At 39.3% G+C, this 27918-nt stretch overlaps 2 protein-coding genes across 3 annotated transcripts in view; one reads left to right on the top strand and one right to left on the bottom strand.

The window, feature by feature from the left end:
* The window catches only part of ERMP1 (endoplasmic reticulum metallopeptidase 1), a 49864-nt gene extending 47122 nt beyond the window's left edge, over positions 1-2742 (top strand). Inside the window, exon 16 of the mRNA XM_077817642.1 lies at positions 1939-2742. The gene's annotated coding sequence lies outside the window, so the exon portion shown is untranslated. The remainder of the gene's footprint in view (positions 1-1938) is intronic.
* A 2810-nt stretch (positions 2743-5552) lies between these two features.
* Positions 5553-27918, bottom strand: part of RIC1 (RIC1 partner of RAB6A GEF complex) — an 80683-nt gene continuing 58317 nt past the window's right edge. For both annotated transcript variants that reach the window (XM_077817640.1, XM_077817641.1), the window contains exons 15-26: positions 27413-27502; positions 25200-25360; positions 21958-22096; positions 18900-19016; positions 16953-17681; positions 16442-16600; positions 16193-16326; positions 10941-11227; positions 9874-10068; positions 8410-8587; positions 8086-8274; positions 5553-7414 (exon numbers count right to left, since the gene is read on the bottom strand). In XM_077817640.1, the coding sequence (XP_077673766.1) occupies positions 7129-7414; positions 8086-8274; positions 8410-8587; positions 9874-10068; positions 10941-11227; positions 16193-16326; positions 16442-16600; positions 16953-17681; positions 18900-19016; positions 21958-22096; positions 25200-25360; positions 27413-27502 (2664 nt within the window). In that variant the 3' untranslated portion in view covers positions 5553-7128. The remainder of the gene's footprint in view (positions 7415-8085; positions 8275-8409; positions 8588-9873; positions 10069-10940; positions 11228-16192; positions 16327-16441; positions 16601-16952; positions 17682-18899; positions 19017-21957; positions 22097-25199; positions 25361-27412; positions 27503-27918) is intronic.

The following is a 27918-nucleotide window of genomic DNA, read 5'->3' as shown; positions in this document are numbered from 1 at the left end:
TTTTGGAAAATCCCACCCCTCTAGAAAAATGCAGCCACCAAAAAAAACTGGAATCTTTGATTTTTGTTTTCCTAAATTGTGTCTGTAAGCTGGGGAAGTAGGGAAAATTTTTAGACTGTTGGGAAACTTCTCCAAATTAATTCCAGCTGTTTGTGCTGATCATTCTCTAGCACAATGGCATGAACTTAGTGCTTTGTTCATAGAATATCAGGGTTGGAAGGGACTTCAGGAGGTCATCTAGTCCACCCCCTGCTCAAAGCAGGACCAATCCCCAGCTAAGTCATCCCAGCCAGGGCTTTGTCAAACCTGACCTTGAAAACCTCTAAGGAAGGAGATTCCACCACCTCCCTAGGTAACCTATTCGTGCTTCACCACCCTCCTACTGAAAAAGTTTTTCCTAACATCCAACCTAAACCTCCCCCACTGCAACTTGAGACCGTTACTACTTGTTCTGTCATCTGCTACCATTGAGAACAGTCTAGATCCATCCTCTTTGGAACCCCCTTTCAGGTAGTTGAAAGCAGCTATCAAATCCCTCCTCATTCTTGTCTTCTGCAGATTAAACAATCCCAGTTCCCTCAACCTCTCTTCATAAATCATGTGCTCCAGCCCCCTAATCATTTTTGTTGCCCTCCGCTGGACTCCTCCCAATTTTTCCAAATCCTTCTTGTAGCGTGGGGCCCAAAACTGGAACACAGTACTCCAGATGAGGCCTCACCAATGTCAAATAGAGGGGAATGATCATGTCCCTCAATCTGCTGGAAATACCCCTACTTATACAGCCCAAAATACTGTTAGCCTTCTTGGCAAGAAGGGCACACTGCTGACTCATATCCAGCTTCTCATCCACTGTAACCCCTATGTCCTTTTCTGCAGAACTGCTGCCTAGCCATTTGGTCCCTAGTCTGTAGCGGTGCATGGGATTCTTCCATCCTAAGTGCAGGACTCTGCACTAGTCCTTGTTGAACCTCATCAGCTTTCTTTTGGCCCAATCCTCTAATTTGTCTAGGTCCCTTTGTATCCTAGCCATACGCTCCAGTGTATCTACCACTCCTCACTTTCACCTGAATAAAAATTGCCAAATTATATGCACAGGAGTTCTTGAACATGTACCAGTTAAAGCAAACACGCTGTAGTGTTGTGGATATCTATGTGAGAAATTAATGGTTAAGATGACATTCTTCATGACTCGCAGTTGGCCCTGAGGGAAGATGGTTCTCATGATCAGGTTTATTAGCTGCTGATTTAATTTTTTTAATTGTTCAGTTAGAGTGTACTTAACCAGCATGGAACAAATCAGAATATTATGAGGATACATTTGTAGGGTGTTGCATGACTGAGATTCTCACAGACCAATTAAAGTATCTAATTGTTTTGGTTTTTGTACTGCATAAAGGAAAGAAAACCACCAGACTAACACTGTTGGCTCAACAGCACCTGGTCTTTCATGTACAGTGCTTATCCCTATTCATTTAGAGTACTTAACTATAAATAGGGGTGTATTATTAGTAATAGTTTTGCAGAAATCTGAGTCTTAACAGCTTTCTTAAATGTATAGTAAGTCTCATTAAATGTACTGTTTTGTACTGCACTTACACTAGAGTTGGCAATTAAATAAGGATTAAGGCTGTACCAGAATCATTCACTGTCTTCCCCAAAATTAGTATTTTTATTGTGCCTCTAACTTGTAAACTTAAAAAAACAAGTGCAAGAAGAGTCCATGGAGAGGGGGGAAATGTCAGTGTGCAGCATTCAAATAACTTCTGGAACTTCAGTGAAGCAATAACTATATTTTGTTACTGAAATGGTGTTGCTAACTCAGGATCACCCTTTATTAAATAGCAGAATTAAATTGTCTGGGATGACTTACTGGAATTCCTGCCTTATTAACATGCTGATTCTGTTACTGGGAGATTGATTGATTGTTTTTGTTTCTAGCACTGCAAGCCCAAACCTTTTACTTGAGACTTGGGGAATTACAATTACTGGTAAGACATGGCATGACTGAAGAGCGTAAAAATATTCTCCGTGAAGTGTGGACATGGAGTAAGAGGGCAACGTGTCTGTGTACCTGAGTAGGTGAGCCTGCTTAGTGCAGCATAGGTTTGCTGAATTATTTAGCAGGTGTCAGGGTAACAGGCATCTAAAAACTGCACTGATACAAATCACGTGTAGGTAATCAGAGATGCCAAAATGGCAGTGGGATTCAGGTGTACTGGTTATGTTGAATAAAAACTGATACCAATGCAGTTTCTTGTGTATTAGTTTTTTCTTTGAATTCTAGAAATAATTCTGCAAGCCCTACATGCAACTCACTCATTTCACACTATAAACAGTGCAGCCTTCAGTAAACCATTTCAGGAACTCACCTACCTTTTTTAATACTGCAGTTTTCTTGCCTTAAACTCCTAATAAAGCACAGTATTGGACTTGACTGCCTTTGTGACATGCTTCATAACTAAACTGCAATATGCCCAAAGGCTGTCACACTCATGCATTGAGTTGAAAGGTAAAGGTGCGCTGTGGTGGAAGCCTTTCTTTACTTTTTGTGGTGCAGTAAGTAAGTAGTGGATTAATTGTTCCATGTGAGGTGGTAGAAGTTTCTAGAGGTCTAGTCTTTTTAAAATTGCTTTAGTTTAGGCTAACTCTTACCACATGAGACTTTCCAGGAGCACCTGTAAGTCTTATTAATTTAAACCTTTACCAGTGGTGTGTTTATATAAACAAACATAAACGCTTTAAAATAAGTTAATTATGTTACAGTAAGTATGGATCTGTGCACATGGATCCCACTCTTGTACACAGGTGATCAGAATCTTTTAACCAGCAGTGTGTGTTTGGGGCTGTGGATGTGCTCTATATGGCTTCATGCCACCCCTCTTGAGGGTGCAGCATCCCCATCTGCGTATAGAACATCTTGAAGAACCTCAGTTACTGTCAGGTAAGTAACCATTGTTTCTTTGGGTATGTGTCCATATGTATTCCGCTCTTGTTGATTACTCAGGCTTAACTCTTCTAGATCATGAGATGGGAACCTATTGAAGTAAAGACTAATACTGCTTGACCAAACTGGGCAGCAGAGATGGAGGCTGATACCTGTGAATGGAGATCCATGCTGCTGCTCAGCATTTCCAGGTTAGGCTAGAAACTCTGATCTCCTGCATAACACAGGCTCTGGGAGTCACATGAATTAATTCCTGCTTCAGTTCCAAAACCTATGGTTGACAAGAGCACTGGTTTTCAATCTGTGGTCTGCTGATTATATCTAAGGGGTTAACGAAAGATTGTTACTATACAACAGTGGTTTTCAACCTGTGGGCCACACACTGTGTAAGATTTCCAAAGGGGTCTGCAATGAAAAAATGTTGGAAGTCACTGGACTAAAGCATATCTTTTGATTTAAGATTTCCAGTGAGGGAGAGTCCACCACAACCCATGGTAAACTGTTCCTCATAGTTTTAGTCTGAAGCACTTCAGCTTCAAGCTATTGGATTATATTTCTCTGCTAAATTGAAGAGCTATCAAATTTGTTGTCACAGTGTAGGTTTTAACTTGATCAGTCTCAGCACCTTGGAGTCTTGTAATGTACATTTTCCAATAACTCAGCTCTTCTCTCCACAATTTAGGAATGAGGGTGATAAATTGGAACACAGCTGCACCAGTGCGGTAATATAAATTTCCTCCTCCTGCCTGTAGATCCAAGGATTGCATAAGGTTTTTTGGCTACAGTAGTGTTCATGTTCACCTGATTATCTACCAAACTCTTGAGTCATTGCATTCCAGGATTGATTCCCCATCGTGTAAGTATGACCTTACATTTGCATCTGTGACCCACTGTCACTATTTACTAAGCCCCAAACTGTCTCAGTAATTCTTTTCTTCCAGTTAATTGATAAAATGTTAAATATCAAGCCAATTCCTGCTGTACCTCATAGACAAACATGCAGCTGTGTAAGTCCCAGGATAAGGTAGATGACAGTATCTTTTATTGGACCAACTTCTGTTGGTGAGAGGAAACCTTTATACAGAACTCTTCATTAGTTTAATATATGCTATGTTCATTGGGTATCCACTCTAGCTTTTTAAGGCCAGATTTGTAAAACTATTGAGGCACATGAGTCTAAACTCCATTGTCATCTGACTGACTGCTTTAATAGCTTTTGAAAGTAAGATCTAGGCTCCTAAATCAATTAAGCATAGCAATGCTTAAGTAGCTTTAAAAATCTGCACCTTAAAAGTGATGATGTACCACATCACATGCCTGAGAGAAGCCTACACTCAGCAAGTACTGCAATTTGGCACAAAATTAAGCTCTAGAAGTGGGTCCTCCACTAATAGTATCTTGTAGAGGGAAGTATTAAATGCTATTTGAAATTACATTAAGATCCAATTCATTATTTTGCCTTTCCCCAGCCGCATATAGCATTAACCAAGAATACTGTACGTTTTTAGTATTGCTTTTACTAACAGGACTGCTAACTTGCTCAATTGTACAGTAATTTACTCTGTGTTCATTTCACCAAAAGCCATGACATTGGTTAAGAAATAAATGTATGAAGGAAAAAACCTGTATACTCTATTCCAAAAAAGTGTCCAGGTTGGCTTTTAAGTGTTTAAGATGCTTTGCATTAGTGAGATCACTGCAGATGATTATTGCAAGGCAATTTCTTCTATATCTGTTCAAACTACATATAGAATAGCAGTGCTGGAATGTAAATAAGGACAGTTCTGTACATGTTGAAGGGCTTTACAATTTAGTGCTGTGAGGGGAAATCAAAAACTTTAGGAGGCTTATGGCAGTGATTCTCAACCAGGGGTACCTCAACTCAGATATTTGCCTAGTTTTACATAAATACTAGTAAAAAGTCAGTACAATGACTTGTTTGTACAGCTCTATTATTTACACCGAGAGAAGGATGGCCATAGACACTGAAATTTCAGTACAGTATTTTACTATGGTAAACAAGAAAGTGAGATGTAATTTGGGGGTACACAAGACATATCAGATTGCTGAATGGTTGAGAATCACTGGCTTATGGTGAAAAGTTACAGCACAAAGTTCTAATTATAGCAGTAGCTGCCATTTTCCTACAGTAGGAAAAGTCCTGTTTCAAGAGACTTCTGTTCAAACCTAGGGTGACCAGACAGCAAATGTGAAAAATTGGGACAGGGGATAATAGGAGCCTATATAAAAGACAGACCCAAAAATCAGGACATCTGGTCACCCTGTTCCAAGCTCACTTCAGGTGGGGGCAGATCTACCTTTACTCCTGTAACTTTTTCAGAAGTGAGAATCTGAACTTCTGTTCAGACTTTTTCCAATCCATTAGTGCAGCACTCAATTTACCATCCAGAAATAAATTGTCAGTTTTAAATGACAATTTGGATTTTTCACTTAATGTATACTAGTTCAGCCTGTTTTACTTGCAGCATTAAAGGCTTACTTTCATTTGATTTTTTTTGCCTATGGAAAGTTGCAAATTTAATTTTGTGACTATGGCCAGTCAAAAGTTGACTGTATTCTTTAACAGATTTAAAGGTTCACCAAAAGCTTAATACAACTGTTTTATTGGTCAAGTCCCCTAATTTGGATGGAAGAACATAAAGCATACTAATGTCAGTTATCTGAAGTATTTACTAGGCAGGTATCTATCCCCCCAAAACAGGATTTGAAGTTTTACTGCATGTAAGAAATTAAAGCAATCAAAATTACACCTACAGACACCATTATTAAACTCTTAGAACATAAATAAGCAAGAAGTGCAACCAGCCACTTACTTCACCCCTTGAAAAACCTGACCTGTCTTAAGTGTGAAGAATAAATTTTCAGAATTTGAATAGGAACAGCAGCAGTGGGAGACCATTGATTTTTTTTTTCACCAAGTGGTAGTTACAGCATAAAAATAAGCTAGTGGAATTTTGTATAAAATAAGTAATGGTGCATTATTTTATTCAGATTGCACAGTACAAACAAGCTAATATCTAAATTGTAATACTGTTACAGGTATTTAATATTACATGTATTGGGGGACAGCAGCTAGGAAAATAAGCACCTCAAAGCAGCTATGAGACTTCTGCAGCCAGCTTTCATAACAGTGGCTGAAAGTTATAATAAAATCTTAATTACACATTATAAAATGTTTGAAAAAAATGTAAGTATGCACTGCTTACATATTACTAAAATTTAGTAACAGTACATAAGTGATTCTATTTACATAAAAAAATCCATTCTTGTGAAAGGAATTTACACATGAAATAAATAAGACCCTTCAGTAATCTTAAAATTAATTGTAGGTCAGAGTGGCCAAGGGTAAAAAAATCAAGCCACTTTTAAAATGTTACTGTAATGATAGGTCAGAGTAAAAGTATGCCCCATCCAGAAGGAAGTGCAACTCTGCTTTAATTTTACCAGTTAGCTATAACCATGCAAAATACACAGGTACCTTAAAATATGGTACAACCCCAAGAGCATGAACAGCACACCCTTGAGAATATTTATACAAGAATATTCACAAAAACATACACTTTACAATTCTTTAATACAAAATATTTAGTGATATCAAACAGCATAAACACTTAGATCCCAGTTGACTCAGGCCATAACTTTTTAACTACCTTCATCTTACGATTTATATTTTAAAGTCTGACAGGAAAAACAGGCAAGGTGTCGATGATAATAAAACTGTGAAGTCATCTCTTGCTTTGTCTCATTATATAGGAGATATTCAGAAGGTTGTCCAAATTAGGTGACACATATGGCAAAGGGACCCATGAAACGCATGTTAAAATAAAATAAAATCTGCATTGATGCCTATTGCTGTCCTTCTGCAATCAATATCCAGTACCAGAAGAGCAAGCTCAATTTAGAGAAGGACAGAGGAAGAACAAGTCGTCTTCACAATAAGACCAACTCTTTTCACATAACGATTCTCTTGGTTTCAATTGTAGGTGTTGTGAGCTGCTTATCTGAGGTCACCTTATACACATCCATGGATCTGACATTCTCTATTCAACACTTGTAGAAATCAAACATTAAAGTCCAACCCAGGGAAGCATGTCTGAAAGCTGGTTTGCTTCCTTACAACCCTGATAATTTGTGTACTTATCTCTCCAGCAACTAAAATCATGTTAGGATACAGTGCACTCATAACTTCCCTCCTGGAGAGGATCCTCCTCCTCGGCCCCAGACATGTCCTCTTCATGTCGACTCACACTGTTACTTCCACTATCGCTCTGAGGGCTAGTGCTATGGCAGGTCAAACTCCGGCTTTCCTCTGCCCTTGGGCTGGCTTGTTCAGTAACCTTACAGGGGTTCACTGGTTGAAAAGCTTCAGGCTGCACTTGCTCTTCTGATATCTCGCTTAGTTTCTGGAGCTGTGGCTTGATGACATTTAAAAATGGCTTGTACCCAGGGCTAAAGAACAAAGGAGGAAGAGGTAACTATGCCGTGAACTAAAAATAGCACTTCATTCACATTCTGCCCTCTAGGCTTCAGCAGTAAATCATTACTGTAGGCACATCTATTTGAGCACATGGGGTCAAACAGTGACAGCAATTCAAATAGAGACCATTGTTTCAGGGGACTCTGCATTATAACAGACTGTTACAGAGCTGTCTTCCCTGTGGATTTCTTTAGGGAAGCTGCTAAGGTAAATTCTCTTCTGAGCGCCTAAACTCTTAGTGAAGTCAATGTAAATGGAGAACCAAGTAGTGGAACGTTGTCAAAATACCAAATTATATATTGTAATAAGAGGGTCCCTTCATTTATTCAAAAGAATTTTAAAACTTACAAAGTAATAGTGGAAAACACAGCACTGTGTTCTGTAATTAGTAAAAATGGAAAGTGATAGGTTTCTAGTTGCATTGAAAATTTAATCAGTATATTGCAGTGGCACCGAAAAGCCTCAGACAGGATCAAGGCCCCAGTGTTCCAGGTCTTGTACAAACACACAGGAAGAAAAGAGATTGCAATCTAAAAAAATTAGTGAAAAACCTCGCACTAGTAAATATAAACCCCAAATTGAACTACTTACAAATTCTATATTCAGCCGTCTATCAAAACTAATCTGCTGCAATGACACTTACCAATCTGTGGAAGCCCATCTATCTACAGCATGTAACCCAGTCTTGATATTCTGCCAGATCTCTCCATCAGCATCAGAGGACTGCATTAAGATAAAAACCTGGTTGATTATTGAAGATTCTCTGAGAATAAGGCCGATGATAATGCACCAGTCCAGACATCCTGCTTCCATGAAGATGTGTAGCAAATACCTATGAGAACAAAACAGTTCATGCAGTGGCACGCTTTTTCCCCTCAAAATTCAGAACAACGCTAGATCATACACATGCTAAAAGCAAGACTGAACATATTTTAGTCTCAAGTCATCTCATGATGATGTAACTTACCGTAGTTGGACCTGTGACTTGTGTGGCCCTTTACTAGCCAATTCCAGAGAGATATGTTCCAGCTCTGACTGTGTTAAACTTAGAGTGGAGATGTTTTCATCCACCATGGTCCAGTCACCATCCACAATAGAACTTGTTTCCGTCAGGTCTGTTGCTGAACCAATGCTGCATTCATCACCTACCAAAATACATTAAACAGGATATTTGGAAAGCCATCTATTAATTTATCAGGTGTCAATGTTTTCTTTTGCACTGCTTCCTCCAGAAACTGACTGGTGACATTTAATAGTTAAACATTTACATACTAATGTAACTAGCTTTGCGATTCAGTAAGAGTGTTATTGGGTACTGAACGGCTAGTAGTTAGCCAGGAGCAATCTGAATTTAAGTATATTGTCCTTCTAAGGATTTAAGGGCCTTGTTGGTGCATTGGATTAATATATACTTAAAGATAGACTTGCTTTTCTTGGTGCAAGCTATTTCTTCAGTAGCAATTCTTGTTTGTACCAGGTAAAGACAATCCTGCAGGATAAACTGGGTAGAAAGAGTAATATGTATATAACAGGTCCCCGAGGCACTCATACAGATCATTTGGAAAATAGTGAAGTACTATTGAGCTCTTGGACAGATGTAAAAATCTCCCAAATACTATTAGTAATCAAAATTACTACAGCGAACATCTTAAATTGATCCTAAAACTAAAAAGTCAGTGGAAATAGCTTACAAGGCAGTTCTTAGCATATGCCCCAGGTGGCACATGACCAGCACTCATCACCAAATTTTGTCTGCTGGTTGGATCATTAGCTTCCCTGGGCACTGACAGGAAGCACAACATGAACGCTGATTCATGCCCCCAGTTAAAAGTTATTTCCAACAGACCTATAAGCCAAAGTAGTGCACCTTTGATTCCTGCTCATCTTAGTGTAAAAATCTGATGATCAGTATTGTCAGTTTTAGAGCATATAGTGAATGAAATGGGCATGAAGGATACAAATAGGTCTGCAGAGCAGGAGTGGATTGGGATTGGGATGTGTGAAACGGATTTAAAATTAACTAGTCTTTTTCCAAATGAAGCAAGATATAGAAAGGAAACTTAGTCAAATTTAGTTATTACAATAATCAGTTTTAATAGTTTCAGGTGCTACCAACACAGGTAAGGACCTTTTCTTTAAAAAAAATAGCATGAATTTTTACTTTCAATTCCTTTTAAATACAGCTGTCGCTTGCTTGGTTGTAGTCTTCAATTTTGACTCAGCCACAAAGTTGTCAATGCACTTTTAAATGTTTTTAGTATACTTTTCCACTGACTGAGCCAATCTTTTCTGCATTAAGGTATCATCAGATAACAGGACAGCACCATACAGCAGTGATGTGCGTTCATGAGAAAGGATGAATACCTAGATGCAATTTTCTGAGGGTGATGCAGAAAAGGATATGAGAGTGAGAGAATGAGAAATAACCTACCTTTATTAAATAAAGGAGAAAGGAATGCATCTTGCATATGAGGTCCATGGGATGAAACTGTGTCCATGTCTCTCTGGGAGGAATTGATGGTGCTAAGCCAGCTGTGACTCTGAGGTGCACTTGAGACCCCTGTGTCCATTTCCACATTTAAAAAACTGTCTGCAGACTGGGACTTGAGCAGCTGCTCTCCAACAGCTAGAAATAAGGAGGCATTTATAAAAAACAGACCTACCATACAAGCAGCCATTTATCTCCCAAACAACTTTTTACAGTTATAGCCAAGTCAAAATTCAAGTAATTAAGTCGCTGACAAACGCACGCACGCACGGGAATGCAGATCTTATGGCTATTGCAAGACCCTTTGATCAGCCTCACTGTACCTAGACACTGGCACACAGTGAAAGTGCCATCTAATATGTTGCTGGCATAGCTGAGCTACCATGTAAACTCACTTTCTTGCACTCTTGAGACAGAAATTCAGTCTAGTTTATAGAATTAAAAGATGTTTTAAGATTGCAGTGAGATCCATGTGGTAATCTCTCAAAATAATATATGGAAAGATGTAACAACAACATTGTAATACAGGTTTGAAAACTGCAGCACATTCTCACAATTTTAACTCTTCCATCTCACTACCACCACATTGCTAGCAAATTTCATCAGGTCACATGAAAAACAAGGTGTAGCTTTAAAAATCAGATAAAGCTGATCAAATGTCCATCTAAAACCACTTAATGTACTGATTTTAGTCACTTTCTTTGGCTGAAATTGTATAAAAAGTTGTGTCCAGACTGATCTGTAACAGAGATCTAGTTCTCTGATTTAATACAGCTAAAATATAACTTCTGAGAGAAAACAGGAAACTACAACATAACTACTACAAAGACATGAGGTCTATGCTAAACAGAAGGGGTTCTGAACCCCTTCAAAACCATGCGAAGTAAGGAACTGTGCAGGTGATAAACTTCAACCTGTTCTTTGCTTGGCTGAACTGAGATTCAAACTGATGGAGGCAAGATTGCAGGAGACAAACCTAGTCCACCAAAATAACTCAGATGGTACATCACCTGTCTTGTACTTTCCATTCTTGAAAGGTGAATTAACAGAGCAAGCTGGTATGACTGGAAACGGCCAGAGAAAATCCTTGTGTAGTCTCTTCAAGGCAATCACAAAATCCTCCACACGGGCAGCTCGGGCTCGCTCCTTACACAGCCAGCCAATCAGCTCAAAGCCTAGTTGTGCAGCAAAGCAGCCAAGGTCTTTAAGCCTGATTTCCTCCAGCAAGCGTCGAGCATGACGCCAGAGCATCATATCAATGTACATGTTCTCAGCACAGTCGCTGTCTTTACTCCACCTGTGGACCAACACAAGTGAAGTGGTGATAGTAAGACTGTAGCTTAAAAGTCCTTTACCCAAGAGCCTTCACTATCACGATGATCTATGTGACAATAGGAATGTGGCAGATAGAAACTAGATTAAAAGAAAAGGAGGACTTGTGGCACCTTAGAGACTAACAAATTTATTTGAGCATAAGCTTTTGTGAGCTACAGCTCACTTCATTGGAATGCATCCGAAAGCTCATGCTCAAATAAATTTGTTAGTCTCTAAGGTGCCACAAATACTCCTTTTTGCGAATATAAACTAACACAGCTGTTACTCTGAAACCAGAAACTAGATAGGCAGCACCAGCTGCAGGGGCTTAAAGTCTTAGCAGTAAAGGCAAAGCACTAGGGAAGCAAGGAGCAGCCCCCCGTTTCAAAGTGGCCTCTCAGAGAAAGCAAACTCCAGAAGACTGTGGCACTAGCAATTGCTCTCACAGACAAACACTCCTGCCAGTCTCTAAGCCCTCAGCTGGGGCTCCCCTGTTCAGCAGGGGGATGAGTCCCACCTGCTCTGCATCATCCCACTGAGCCCTAACCATCTTCACCTGGACCCTTGCCCCTGCACCCAGAACTCCCCCCCAATAAGCCCCTGTGCACCGAGATTGCTCACTGAGCTGCCCACACCTGGACTGCCCCACACCAGGATCCTGCTAGCCTGAATCTGCCTGCCCACAGCTGGTGTGCCTGCCACAGAGGGGCAGAGCCCTGGGGTGTTTCTGGGGCAGCCTCACCACTGAGTCCCTGTCCTGGGGTGGGGGACTGTAGGGTAATCTCTGATCTTCATGCAGTCAGTGACCTGTGCTCTCCACTGCCATGGTGAAGCCTCCACATTTATTTACTGAAATTAAAATTTGCAGATTTTTTTGGGGGGGCGGGATGCAGAATTTTTAGGCTCGGAATTCCCTCAGGAGTAGCTATGTCACTGTGCTGTGGCACCAGGAGTTAATTCAGGATAACTAGCTTTCAGCAAATGACTCTTCAGGAGATGGACATCCATGAAAAATCATGGTAGTCTTGCAAGTTTTGGGAGAGGTGAGCTTTTCCCTGGGTCAATGTTTCATATAGGTACTGAGTGTCTAACATGAACTTTAAATACTGATCCAGGCAGTCGACTTTGTGCTGGTGGTGGAATAGTAGCAATCTTCAAACAGGAGAGGCCCGTGAAGTCCAAGAACCCACTGAAGAGGATAACAGAGGAAATGTGCTTCATATACAGTCAATGCAGATATCTACTCTGTTCCTTCCTACACCAAGCACCATATCTGCATGGGAGGGGGACACTGCCTATAAAAACAAAAAAGTGTAGTACTCTGGAACATAAATGTCTTACTGGATCAGACCAGGGTCCATCTAGTCCAGTACTTGGTCTCTAACAATGGCCAATACCAGCTCCTTTACAGAAAGGAAGGGAATAGAAGAAAAATAGCATAACCTACTCCCAATAAAGTTTGTCCTAACTTCCAACAGTTAGAGATTTCAGAAAACTCTGAAGCTTAATGTTTTTATCCCTTTATGTGATTGAAAGAGGATGAACACTGTAATTTTCAAAATAAAAATACCACAAGAACAACAATCAAAACTGATACTTGGGAGAAACATTTAGATGGAATTCTTCTGGCAGATCAACACTAGATTCAGAGAAAGCTGGTCCATTCCACATAAGTGTTTAGCACTTCCTGAGAGAGAGTGATTTTCTTCAAGTAGGAGTCTTTACAAGAACCTTTCATCTGGCAGCTTAGGGAAAAAGATGTTTCCCTGGACAGAATCCTCCCACCATGAAGATGACAACTGCACACTGAACAGAAGGAAGGGTGACAAATTCCACCTGCTCAGAAGCACAAAGATTTAGGAAATCAATGCTTATGGCTAAAAATTCCATAGGGAATTTCTGTGCTTGGGCTGGGAGGAATTCTTAATACTAAAGTCATAAATCTAACAACTTCGATCCAACTACTAGAAATATCCTAATTTTAAATGGTACAAACAAGGAAAAAAAGTTTTAAAATAGATTAAGATTGGAGAAAATTCTCCTAAGAACATAACTGAATTCAGTTTGCAGGACATGAATCTGACTTCACTGTAACTAAAATTGATTTGAACTACATGCTTTCACTTGTAATTGCCAGAATTATTGTTCACACCTGTCTGTGTAATGCTAAGCTCACTTAACTTGCTTTACTATCTGTTGTATTGCTTAAAAGGACTAAACTTGAAACCTTTAGTTTCATGAGTATATAACTAAATCTCAGCATTTGCATGGCACTTTTGTAGCTGGCATTGCAAGGTATTTATGTGCCAGATATGCTAAACATTCATTCCAGAGGACCTTCTTCCATACTGATGACACTCATTAAAAAAATAATGCGTTAATTAAATGTGTGACTGAACTCGTTGGGGAAGAATTGTATATGTCTGGCTCTGTTTTTCCCCACATTCTGCCATATATTTCATGTTATAGTAGTATCAGAAAACGACTCAGCATATGTTCATTTTAAGAACACTTTCGCTGCAGATTTGACAAAAGCAAAGAAGGTACCAACGTGAGATTTCTAAAGATAGCTACAGCACTGGACACAAGGTTTAAGTCTCTGAAGTGCCTTCCAAAATTTGAGACGGATGAGGTGTCGACCATGCTTTGAAAAGTCTTAAAGAGTAATGTACTCCAATGTGGAAACTATAGGACCCGAACCACGAAAAATGAAAATCAACCTTCTGACAGATGATGAAAAGGAATATGCATCGGTCCGCACTGCTTTGGATGGTTATTGAGCAGAACCCGTCGTCAGCATGGACACGTGTCCTCTGGAATGGGGATTGAAGCATGAGGGGACATCTGAATCTTTAGCACATCGGAAATGTAAATATCTTGCGACACCGGCTACAACAGTGCCACGAGAACACCTGTTCTCACTTTTGTGAACAAGAAGTGGGCAGCATTACCTCCTGCATATATGTAAGCAAAACTGGTTTGTCTGAGCAATTGACTGAACAAGAAATAAGACTGATTGGACTGTAGGCTTTTATATTTTTTACATTGCTTTATTTTTGAATGCAGATTTTTTTTTTTACATAATTTTACATTTGTAAGTTCAACTTTCATGATCGCACTACAGTATTTGTAGTAGGTGAACTGAAAAGTACTATTTCTTTTGTTTTTTACAGTGCAAATATTTGTAATAAAAATATAAAGTGAGCACTATACACTTTGTATTCTGTTATAATTGAAATCAATATTTGAAAATGTAGAAAACATCCATAAATATTTAAATAAATGGTATTCTATTGTTTAATCATGCGATTAAAAGCAATTAACTTTTTTAATTGCTTGACAGCTCTAAGAAGTTGAATTATAGTTGTTCCAGTCCAGTTACTTCATTAAGTTTATACTTGGTTATTTGATATTCTGTCTCAGTTTAGTTGTTGAATTATGTTAAAAATGTTTAGTTACTAGTTAGTTAGTTAATATTGATGCTGTTAGTATCTTAAAGTGAACACCACTGTGGTTAATGCTCAGAGGTTTTTGAATTTTATACTCAGCTTTATAACTAGGCCATTCAGTATAGTTAACCAACCATATTTTAATTTACTTTATATTTCAGAATTTCATGTTTTGTTTAGAGGTTGTCTTAAGAGTTGCTACATTGTATCATTCATTTTATTTACTTGTTTATGTGGTGTATATCATTTGCATGATTTAATTGTTTATTGGTTTTGTAATTTTTAATTACTTAAATATTCTTTATTTCAAAGTCAAGTTAACTGTTTATTTTGGGGCAGCAATGTGTAAAAGAATCTGTGTTAAGTTTTGCGGTGATGCACCCCCAGTGCAGTCTCATTAATAACCATAATCAGTAAGTCCAGCTTTTGATTTGGTTTTCCTGAACTAGTCATGTGAGGAGCAATTAATTAGATAAATAATTCCATCTAATTAATTGTTTCCCCAAAGTATTCATTTTGCTAATTGCTTGTTTCTTTTTGTAATTTCACTGGCATCCAACCCCTACCACACCAGGCCTTCAAAAGCTTTTGTTTCTTAATTTTATAATATTTACTATAACAACTCTGGATATTCCTGTTATCCATGTAAATGTCTGTTTTATTACATCTGCTAAGTTCTTGACCTTAGTACTATCTTACAGCATTTTATTTGAGTAAAAACACACACCATGGTCTGAAGGGTCGTTTTCCTCATCATTTTAAAAATACAGTATTGGACAGTAACTTCCTATGGACAATTCTGGTTTGTGCTCCCTGCATTTTATCTTGTTTACCACTTCTAAGCAGAACAAATAACTTTGATATTAAAGTTACAGCTCATGCACATAAAAAGTTATGATAGATGGAAATCAAAGTAGCCAATATCTGCAGTAGAAGCAAAGGGAGAAATTTCTTCTGCAGTATTAGGTGAGATGCTCTATTATAGCTGATGGACATGTGAGTGCTCACTGTGTTCTGCTCCATCAGAACCTCCAGGGATCTATGGAATCTCACAGCACACAGAACACCTCTAAGGTTGCTGTCAGGGCCAAATTAAGACAATCTAGGGTACTGGGCACTCCCCGCCCCCCCCCTACCCATGCTGTGGCCCAGACCCTTTCAGGACTAACAACAGGTTTCACACTGAAGATGAATGGCCCAGCTCTCACATCCCACAGGTAGTTTCAGGCAAGCATCAGTTATACTTGGTTCACACTTTTCAACTTGTCTTTGCATCCATAAGGGCTAGAACGTGTTTTTTGTTTTTTTGTTTTTAAATGGAAGCTGAAATCCTGATCTCACATGACTCCAGGAGTCATGAGTGCCCACGCCTTAATATAGCCCCATTGTATAATCTTACAATGTAAATAGTTTGGATGAGTGGGGCAGGGACTATTCTCTGTACAGTGGTCCAGCACAGTAGGGATCAATCATGAATTGTACTATGATATAAATGTTACCTTTTCCCAGATGGCCCAGAAGGCATGCTCAGTGTTTTCTGTAGATTAAATTTGTTGGGAGGATTCTCTGCTGATTGGGATAAACTAATGCTGCGATGTCTAAAGAACTCAAAGCCACCAGTTGAGCTGGGTTCCTACAACAAAGAAGCGTATGACCAACTAAAGTAAAAACATGTTACATCTTGGGTATAAATGAGATTCATTACGTTTAGTGACTGATACACAAGATTTAGGATTTTCTTAACAAACCTGAGTTGTGGGTGTAGGCGGCGGAGTCTCTGATTCACCAGAACCAATGGCTTTAAGAAATCTGATCATGTGACGACAAAGGTCCCACTTCCCCTGCTCCAGGGCAGTGTTGAACAGAAGAGTGGCATGCTGCCTACTAACTGCTGGAACTTCCATGTTCTACAAGTAACAATGCACAATATAAAAATAATTTGCTTCTGAAACCCAAGAATACTTTTGGAAAAAGTCGAGCCCCTCCCGCAGCAGTACGCTCAAAAATGAGAGTTGTAGGTAAAAGCATATTTCACACTTTTCCATTTTGTTAAGTGCTATTTTAGGGAGCTAGTCCTATTTAATTTGATCCCTAAACAGATATAATTGAGGTCAGGTGCCCACCAAAAAAAGTGTTAGCGGTTTTAAAAAAATAAATATATGCCAAACATGCAACAAATTGTTTAAATAAAACAAAAAAAAGGGACACTAAATAGTAACTTCACTTCTTTTTTGTAATCAAGTAGTAGGATACTATTACCTGTAAGATAATAAGGTAAGAGGCAGCTGTGTCTAAGTCCTGGGCCATTAAGCACTCCTCAAATAAGTCTTTTGGGTTTCCAACAGCAGCAAAAAGGTAATTCCACAGGGCATATTCTGTCTTCCTAGCACAATGCACAACTGTCTGCAGGAAAAGGGGGAACTCTGTAATGAACTTAGCCACAGTGGGAAGCAGAGGGTCGGGAATGGGCTCCCGCGAGGTAGCTTCTTCTTCCAGCACTTCATGAAGCATCAGTTCTAGCACATGAGGAAAGTAAGGTAATGTGGCACAGGAGTGGGCCAAAAGCAAGGCTTGTTCTCCTAGGTTCCTAACCAAAAGCTGGCGCAAAATGTGATGGAGGTAGATCTGAGAGGTTCTCTCAACAATACAGAAAGGAAAGAGGACCTCCAAATGTTGTCTAGCACTGCTGTGAGTATATAAACAGTCATAGAGTACAGTGTCATTGACAGCACCAAGAACCAAGGCATCTTCAAACAGAACAGCCAAGGGGTATATGTTGATGTGGAAAGGCAGCATGATCCGTCTTGACAAAAAGGAATGTGGTTTGCGGTGATCCCTGGGAAACAAAGGAAGCCAGACTTTCATACCTGACCCACCACAGCTGAGCCAGAGTGCCTCCAGTAAGTGGCGCTTTTGTTTGTTTGCCCTGCAGGTAGTCCAAACATTTTCAACCGACTGGGCTAGCACAACTGGAGCACAAAAAGGCAGCTGGGGAAGAAAAGAAAAAAAAAATCTTAATACCCTTTTTATTTATGCCTCATCTCACTAGCATCCTTCCTTCAGCTGAAAGGGGCAACAGCATCTCCCTGCAAAACACACTTCACTTTCATTTAATAGATTTGACGGCGAGGGGAGTATATGATAGGAATTCACTATTGTAGAGACTTATGTATTTTTACTAGGCATTTCTAAAACTCTAGTCAGTGCAAGTACTCAAGAAAGCAATTCAACTTGTGTTTCCACCCCCACAAGCCTAAACCTAGCAAAGTACTGTATACCAGAGGTATTTATTTGCCTCCATCCATTTTCAAGGTTTTTTCACAAACACAGCTTGTCGTCACCCTGGGGTTATTACTTTTCTAAAAGTGAGGACTGCTAAGAAGTGCAATTCCTATGCAAGTTAGTCTAGCTGTATTTTGGGCACCCAGAAAAAGCCCCAGTATTAATTAACCCACCAAGAGGGATCTCTTTCATTCCTCATCTACCAGCTGATGCCACTGACAATTCCAGTCAGAAGGCTGTTCAAATTGCCTATTTTTAGCACAGAGTGTAGGCTAGAGCTGATGGATTACTGTAAAAAATGTTTGCAAGCGTTCATTTGAATCCAGCCATGCTCACGCTCACACATCTTTCTCTGCAATTTCGGAAGATTCACACACACATCATTATTACCAATGATTGCGAAATTGTTGCTCTTCATATGACTATCTACATATTGTCATAAGAACAAGGATAGTCATACATTAAAGAGTTCATTCATTAATTTCTCTGTTATCTCTTAAGAAGTTGGTCAAAAATGCCAGTATGTGCCCGAAGGGGACGACAAACCACAAGTATTCAAAGTGAACAGTTTAGGAATAGCCCACAGGTCAAAAACTGTTTGCCCAACCTATGTACAGCACCTACCACAGGGGGATCCTGATCTATGGTTGGGACCCCTATGTTACAGCAATACAAGTAGTAAATAATCTGGTTATCACAGATACTTGCAGAAACAAAAACTGGCTTGTAAATGATTTGTGAACAGAAAAAGAGGACTGCATTTTTCAGGTAATTTATTCACAACAAATAATTCAACCAGTTTTAGCACAGGCATTGAAGTGTAGCTAAACACTCGTTTCTAGGCCAAGATCAATCACCTTCACAATTTGCTGTGTCCTCACAACCTTTGAAAAGTCTTGTGTAATCCCAAGTATGTTTACTCACAAGTTTCCTTTGGTTAGGACTGCTGTCCTTCTCTCTTATCTGGGGGCCAGACCGATCCCTTTGTACCATGATGAGTTGTCCTGCTAAGTTTAACATAATGCTTTCTGCCTCACAGGCCTGTGGGGAAAAAAAGTATAAATTACTTATCTCTAAACTTCCCCGAATTCATAATTTTTGCTTTGATATGTACAGTACAGTCTCTGTATAAACTCACCGCCAAACTAGTAAATTCAAAACACTGGCGCTCCCTCTAAGCACATCTTTACAGGAGGCTAGTAAATACTAGCGTATGAACTCTAGATACAATTCTTTCTTCTAAACCAGCTTGCATATAAAGGAGGACAGATGCAAATGCTCATGGCTTTGATCTGTTTCTTAGGGAGGGACCTACCCCGTAAGCTCCCTAAAAGCTTTGCTCATCTAGGAGTAAAGCATGTAAACTGGGGATATGTTGGAGGGAGGTCCTGGCCTTTTCCTGCTCTACTTCATTTTAATCAAACAGTTTAATTGTAAGCAGAGGTTTCAGTGTGCAACTTTCCTCAAAAAGCTTCTAAGGGTATGACTACATTACAATTTAACACTTGCGGCTGGCCCACTTCGGCTGACTTGGGCTTGGGCTGTGCCACTGTAAAATTGTAGTGCAGACTTTTGGGCTCAGACTGGAGCCTGGGCTCTGGGACTCTCCCGCCTCATGTTTGGGCTTCAGCACTAGTCCAAACATTTACACCGGAATTTTACAGCCCAATAGCCGAGCCTGAGCCCCAGCCTGGCCTGTGCCCCTTGCTTTTAAATCCACTTATTTGAGCTAGCATTGCTGCCAGTCTGTGCAAGTGCCATGTGGTGGAACTGATTACACCAGGGTCAAGCCTCTTAAAGAGCCTATTTAGTATAGGAAACAATCGGAAGGAACAAGCAGGGCTGGGCACCTATGGAAGGAAACATTTAAATAGGTCTACTGTAAAAGTGACTGTAAAAATGCCACCTCGTTCAACAGAACTGCTCCATGTCTATTCGTAGTTCTGCCTCACAACTTTAATTGTAAAGTAAGCTTTTTCTGCTTCTGTTCTGTTGACACTGAAGAGTCAATACTGCTACAGGAGAGGAAGGTGGATTCCATTGTGGCTCAGGCATCATCAATAGAATGGTTAATCAAGATTGATCGCAGGCACTTAACTGTTAATGCTAGGGCCAGAAAGAACCCAGCTTAACTTTTATATTCAAGGTTGACTCGCAGAGATGGCAATTAGAGTAAACATCTTTTTACTTGTAAACTCAAAAAATTTGATATGGAATTTCTGTAAAAGCGATTAGGAAACCCAATCTGTAGTGTAAATTTTCCCCTCCCAAATAAAAGTGCACTTAAAAACCTTAAATGTCTAATACTACACTGATACTTGGATCTCTGAAAAATGTTTATTTTGTTTTACATTTAAATCAACTGCCTGACAGCTTGTGTGTATAAAGCCCACATCCAGTTTTTCCTATCAGGCTAGAAGGACCCGAATAGTAGATTCTCAGCATCTGAGATGGAAGACAATGAATTTGATCCTTTGCTTATGAGCATTTTCTTGCAGCTAGCTAAGAATGGCAAGACTGTGTCCTACAGCTCATGATGATTTAGAGTCTAATGTAGCTTCAGCATTGTGCAGAGGAAGAACAGAATGCAAAACGCATCTCAGAACGAAGCAGGAAGTGAATCAATGAAAGCTCCAACCCCCCATCCACTGGATCAATTACACTTCTCACAGGCAACTAATCTCCCTTAAATAAACCAATAGGTAACAGTTCTCAGAAAGGAAGGATGGTCCAGAGCTTAAGGGCACTAGTCGTCCAATTCCCTGCTCCACCACATAATTCTTGTGCAACCTTGCGCAAGATACTGTGCCATTCTAGATACATCTACACTGCAGTTGAGAGCATGCCTCCCAGCCCGAGCAGACAGACTTGCACTAGTTCAAGGAGAGCTAGCATGCTAAACATAGTAATGTGGATGCTGTGGCATGGGCTAGTCACCCAAGTACAAACTCACCTGATCCTCTGGGTCCATACTCTGGTGGCTAGCCCATGCTGCAACATCCACATTGCTGTATTTAGGGCGCTAGCTCAAGCAGAGCTAGTGTCTTCATCTACCTGGGCTGGGAGGCATGCTCCGAGCTGCAATGTAGACATATCGTCTGTGCATCAGTTTCCCATCTGTATAATGGGAATAATAGCTTCCCTACCCCACAGGGGTATAGTGAGGATAAGTACAGAAACCATTTGACACACACTCCGGTACTACGGTAACAGGGCAATAAGTACTTAAGATAGAAAAGCTGGTCTAGGCCACAATGTTACATAAACAAATATTGCCCCTTTGCCAGGAATCAGCTGCTCTTTCGATGGATTCACTGCCTAGTTGACGTAGGTGGGTAATACCAAAAAGATGCACCTTATGTGCGTCCAGGGGTCCTACATTATAGAAAAGAGTTCTATGCATGTTCTAGAACAGCTTGGAATTTTATGGGCATTGATCCAGAAGATGTATATTTCATACCCACAGCATTTAAATAGTTAAATGTACCCAGGTCTTTTGTTTGCTTGCTTTTGTTTCGATTCTTTTGGGCTTTGGCTCACATACTAAACAGAAGCATTTTATAAATATTTGAAAAGTATCTTCAAAAAGAACACTCTATTGCTGCTGTCTGAGACTAAACCAGTGGTCTCCGAAGTTTTTGGATCGCGCACCCCCCACTGTGCCGCTGAAGAGAGGGGAAGACTTACTGCAGGCGAGCTGCCGAAGCAAGACGACGGGAAGACCTGCCGCAGGTGAGCCGCCGAAGAAAGAAGGAGGGAAGACCTGCCGCAGGCGTGCAGAGCTGCCGCCAAAGAAAAAAAAAAACAGCGGAGTGCCATCCGGCGGTGCCCCTGCTGCCACGCACCCCCTGGGATCCTCTGGCGCACCCCTGGGGTGCGCGCACCCCACTTTGGAGACCACTGGACTAAACTGCCAACTCTAAGATTGTCAGTTACTTTTTATTAAACTTCAACAACTCTAAAGCACTGGATAGACTCATACCTGCTGTGGCATTTTCAAGCTGATACCAGTCTCTGTTCTCACCGATGTCAGAGTTACAGAAACGACAAGGAAAGGATGAGGAATGTAACGAGACATGGATACCTCCTGAAGAACTTGAATACTGGCAGTAGGGTTAGGACTATAAGGGGAGGGAAAAAAATAGTTGCTAAACATTTCTCCTCTAACAGTAATTAATGGACAATTACAGCTAGTTTCTAAATGCTTAATGACGCAAAATACTAATTTAACCATAGGAAGCAGAGCTCTTTCAAGAAACCAGAACAATTTCCCCTTAAATTGTGAAACTGTACCCAGGCCACACCTCTGAACTTGATAAAGTTATATTTAATAAACCCATTAGCCTGATTTGTTCCATCTTGATAACTTATGCGAACACAGGAGGAAAGAGCAAAGTGCTCAATGTAGCTCTCAATAGTGATGATTTCAATCCGGGTTTCTCTGAACAAGGCATTGGAACTATTCTCCTCCAAGTTAGTCAACAGCCATCTCCCTCCCTACTGATAAAGGTTTCTTCTCTTTGATTTCAATGCAGGCTACAATATTGTGGATAACTCCATCCATCTAGACTACTTCAATAAATTATGAACCCTCCCTTGTTCTGGTTCTAATCTTCCCCACCAAATGGTTCTGTGCTGAAACCTCCTCTACACTAGACTCCATGTAGGCGGAGTCTCAAAGCTTTACTTTTCACATCCCCTTGCTCTTTTTTACCTCGCTCCTCCTTTTCAGTCATCCTATCCTTCTTCTCCCTTTAATCTTAATTTCCACTTTTATGGTTATGATTGTCAAGTACACATATGTTTCAGTGTCTTTGATGACTCCTGTCCACATAGGTAAGATATAAGGCGTTATTTCAAGTTCCTTCAGCTAGGTGTCAGACAGGGCAGGAAGGGCTTTCTCTGACATTTTGCTCTTCAATTTAAAACATACTTTTACTATTCACTTTCTGTAACCTTATCACCCTTGATTCAGAACTCACCGATTCCTGTTTACTATGCTGTAAATATGACCACCTCTATAACACTGACCACATTTGTTACCACTTTGATGCCATCTCCTCTAAAACCCACATGGCCTTTTATCTTTTCTTCTCCTGACCGCTACCTTCTTTATAGCATCCCATTTCTCAGCTTCGTCTGGGGGCATATAAAGAGTAATTCTGAACTCCATTCTCCAGAAGCTCCCATTTGTTTAGCAGAATCCTGAAACACAGTTGTTTTTAAAAGTCTCCATGGACCTGTTCTTGCCTGTCACGTGGACTCATTATACTGCCTGAGTGCCCCATCCTTTCACTATCAGGTACCTCATATCTCTCTGCAGCTCCTTCTAACCATGGAAATGCCTCACATATCATCTAGAACAGTCTTCCTGTATCCCTCAGCCACTCTTAGTTCACACTACAAATCTCTGGCAGGACTAGGGAACAGGAGGCACTAGTCCTGACTTCTACTGCTCTGCAGACATCTATCAGGGCCATTTTACATACAAGGCTGCATAAGGAAGGGTGAGAAATTAGAGCAGGAAAAGTAATAATGAACTGGAGCCCAAAGAGTTAGAAAACCTCTTCTCTATGGAAATCTTGTAGTGCCTTAAATATGCCTAACTAATCTTTTTCTGGACCCACTTTTAGGTCATGAATCCCGTATCTGTTGCAGAAACTACAACTCCAGCTGAGCATTCACAAACAGGACAAGTTTTTCTCCTTTACATTTACTTATTGATTCAATAGATGTTCAAGTATGTTCAAGCTTCTAAATAAAAGTCTGCACTGAAGAGAGGGATTCCATGTTATATGAAAAAATACCAAGTGGGCTGAAGTAGCAGCTACATAAGCTCTACAGAGTCTAGATTTTTACACAAGAGTAGGCCACCGCTTAAAGCAACCCAGTACTGTGCCCTCAGGGACAAACTCTAGAATTCATTGCAAAAATAAATAAAAACTCAACCTGTCTAAAGCCTGTTCTTATTAACAGTGTATGTCCATTCACAAAAAATATTTCATATCCTTCCTTGAGAAACATTTAGAACCCTTAGAATTATTTTTCTAGACACACCAGTACTCTAAAGATTTTGTATCACTATTACTTTGCTTTACAGGCTGTAATGTTGTGAATACAGATATTTACTCACTTAGGCAGTTGCTAGGGAGTGTAGAAGCAAGTTCCATCCTGACAATCTATTAAAAACAAGCACTTAGAATCTCTGATAAGGTATGTAGCTTCAACTTCTGAAGTCTTTATTGCCTTACTTTAGAAAGATGTATTTAGGTAAGAAAACAAGACAAAAAAATTCCTCTGACTGATCTTTAAGTGCTATACCAATTAGTGACAAACCCTTGCTTCTCCAGCAGCTTACGTGTCAAAATGTACAACAGACTTCTGGCCCTGACCATTTCCTCTAATTTTCCATGGTGAATGGAATATGAAAGCTAAACGGACAGAATTAACTGGTGGGTACAGTTAGATTTTTTTAAATTCTCTATTTAGAAAAGAACTTTATAGATTTTGTAAAGTTACTGATACCAGTTTAAATAATCACAGGTCTGCATGCAGGTTTTATAAATTATGGAAGTTGTGCACAGTTTTCACATACAGGTTTATGCTAAAAATACAACAACATTTAAAAGCTACAATTTCAAAATCTAAGAAGTGGACTGGAACCCAACATGTCTGGAGATACAGATAATTAGAATCAGCTAAGCAGTAATCATTGCAAATTTAATCAGTCAATCTTCTTCAAGTGTAATCTCCTCAATGTGTGATAAAAGTCTCAAGAGAAAACACCAGAAGCCCAGGTTACTTTCCCTACCAGCTAAAATGGCCCAAGTTTTCAAATGTGCCTCAATTCCGACACCTTTTTCACAAACACAAGTTTGTATGTGCACATTTCAGGCACTGTCACCTGCACACATAAATTCTGTGTGAAAGTGACAGTGCTCAAAAAGTTTCTCTGGGTAAGCATGTGTGCATGCAAGCTTCCAAATATGCAAACCCTTGTATCCACATTTTGAGCATTATCATTTGCACACACAGGTGATAGAATGGCTATAAATGGATGCCACATTTTGAAAAGTTGTCTCAATAAGTTATCAAAGCCTATGATTAATCTTAAGACTAAAAGTTTATCAAAGGAAATTACTCATATAGAGGAGATATTTCTAAGTTAAATTACTATAAAAATGTGGTAAAATAATTTCATAGACTTGCTTCAGTCGTACTCACCCTTCAGGTTGTCTTTCAATACTATACAGGCAAATAGAACAATCTGCTCTAAACAATATTACTATATCCCGGAAGACACTGAGTAGTAATGTTTCTGCCTGCACTTTGGTGACATGTGCAAATGCATTGTCCAGATTGGATGTTCGCAGGTAGATTCTTAGCTGTAAGGACAATTAATGGTTTAGACAAGAGTTCTCTTGCTGCAAACATCAACGTAACCTAAAAATTTCAACAGACCCATTAATGCCTCATATGGATTTTTGTGTTATGACTATCTTGGATTCCTAGCAAAACATTTTAGGAAGCAATTTTAAATTGTATACTAAACTGACTGAGTGCTTAACTGGTAGTACTATTGTAGTTATCAACAGCAAAAGTAAAACAAAAAAAATTGAGAGAGAGTTCTAAAACTGCAAACCTTGAACAAAGAACAGTTCTTTTACCTTCCTCAAATTATTTTTTAAACTGGGGAAAGTCATTCATCCAAATTCCTATTCACACTGAGCCCCCTCCCAACTGAAGAGTTATATATGATTCTCCCGAACTGCCTCTATATTTAGTAGGGCTGTCCAGTGACTAAAAAAATTAATCGTGCAATAAATCGCACTGTTAAACAATAGAATATTTATTTAAATATTTTTGGATGTTTTCTACATTTTCAAATATACTGATTTTAATTACAACACAGAATACAAAGTGTACAGTGCTCACTTTATATTTATTTTTGATTACATTTGCACTGTAAAAAAACAAAACAGTATTTCAATTCACCTAATACAAGTACTGTAGTACAATCTCCATCATGAAAGTTGAACTTACAAATGTAGAATTATGTATAAAAAACTGCATTCAAAAATAAAACAATGTAAAATTTTAGAGCCTGCAAGTCCACTCAGTCCTACTTCCTGTTCAACCAATTGCTTACACCAACAAGTTTGTTTACATTTGCAGGAGATAATGCTGCCTGCTTCTTGTTTACAATGTCACCTGAAAGTGAGAACAGGCAATCGCATGGCACTGCTGTAGCCGGTGTCACAAGATATTTACATACCTGACGTGCTAAAGATTCATATGTCCCTTCATGCTTCAACCACCATTCCAGGGGACATGCGTCCATGCTGACGACAGGTTCTGCTCGATAACAATCCAAAGCAGTGCAGACTGACGCATGTTCATTTTCATTATCTGAGTCAGATGCCACCAGCAGAAAGTTGATTTTCTTTTTGGTGGTTCGCGTTCTGTAGTTTCCACATCGGAGTGCTGCTCTTCTAAGACTTCTCAAAGCACGCTCCACACCTCGTCCCTCTCAGATTTTGGAAGGCACTTCAGAGTCTTAAACCTTGGGTCGAGTTCTGTAGCGATCTTTAGAAATCTCACATTGGTACCTTCTTTGCGTTCTGTCAAATCTGCAGTGAAAGTGTTCTTAAAACAGCAGGTGCTGGGTCATCATCTGAGACTGCTATAACATGAAATATATGGCAGAATGCGTGTGTAAAAGAGCAGGGGACATATAATTCTCCCCCAAGGATTTCAGTCACAAATTTAATTAACGCTCATTTAAAGAAAAAAAGAGCTTCATCAGCATGGAAGCATGTCCTCTGGTATGGTGGCCAAAACATGGAAAGGGCATAGGAATGTTTAGCATATCTGGCATTTAAATATCTTGCAATGCGGGCTACAAAAGTGCTATGCAAATGCCTGTTCTAATTTACAATGTCACCAGAAAGCAAGAAGTGGGCAGCATTATCTCCTGTAAATGTAAACAAACTTCTTTGTCTTAGCGATTGGCTGAATGAGAAGTAGGACTGAAGGGACTTGTAGGCTCTGAAGTTTTACATTGTTTTGTTTGAGTGCAGTTATGTAACAAAAACTACATTTGTAAGTTGCACTTTCACAACAGTATTTGTGTGAGGTGAATTGAAAAATATAAGTCATTTTTACAGTGCAAATATTTGTACTAAAAAATATACACTTTGATGTCAATTACAACACTGAAAATATATGAAAAAGTAGAAAAACATCCAAAATATGTAATAAATTTCAATTGGTATTCTATCATTTAACATTGTGATTAAAACTGGGATTAAATTTTTAAATCACGATTATTTGAGTTAATCATATGAATTAACTACGATTAATCGACAGCCCTAATATTTAGGGAACACAAAGAAGATAGCAACTGATTAGCTTGCTTGAAAAAACAAATCCCTTACCTCTTCTTGGCGGTCACTTAAATTATAACATGCAAGAACAATGAAATCATTCCACCAGGCTATGCCACCTGTTACAATCATATTTTGCTCCTTAAAATAAAATGAAAGATCAATCAAGTCAGCAAGGTTATAAGCTGCTTAGAAGTTTCCACAAATCACGTAACTTATACACAAAAATAAAATACATAGAGAATTATACACACACTTAATACATATATAAGCATCCTGTTGACTACATATAAAACAGCATCACTACTAATAGAACAATCTTATTTGGGTATGACAATTTTTAAAAAAATAAGTCTTCAAGGGTTTTCAGACAGATATGTGATACTCAAAAACTATTCAACAAAGCCAAGTTCTACATATGGTTCATCAGTAAACGCAGCAAATGTACATCTTTTTAAATTATAGTTGCTTTTTCACTAAAGGCCAAAATTTGCAATTCTGGGTGCCTAAAGTTAGGCTTCATACTTGATTTTCAGAGGTGCTGAGCATCTACAACT

This window comes from Eretmochelys imbricata, chromosome 5 (assembly GCF_965152235.1).
Source record: "Eretmochelys imbricata isolate rEreImb1 chromosome 5, rEreImb1.hap1, whole genome shotgun sequence".
Taxonomy (NCBI): domain Eukaryota; kingdom Metazoa; phylum Chordata; order Testudines; family Cheloniidae; genus Eretmochelys; species Eretmochelys imbricata.
The sequence above is the reverse complement of the archived record's forward strand: the minus strand, read 5'-3'. Positions and strand labels throughout refer to the sequence as shown.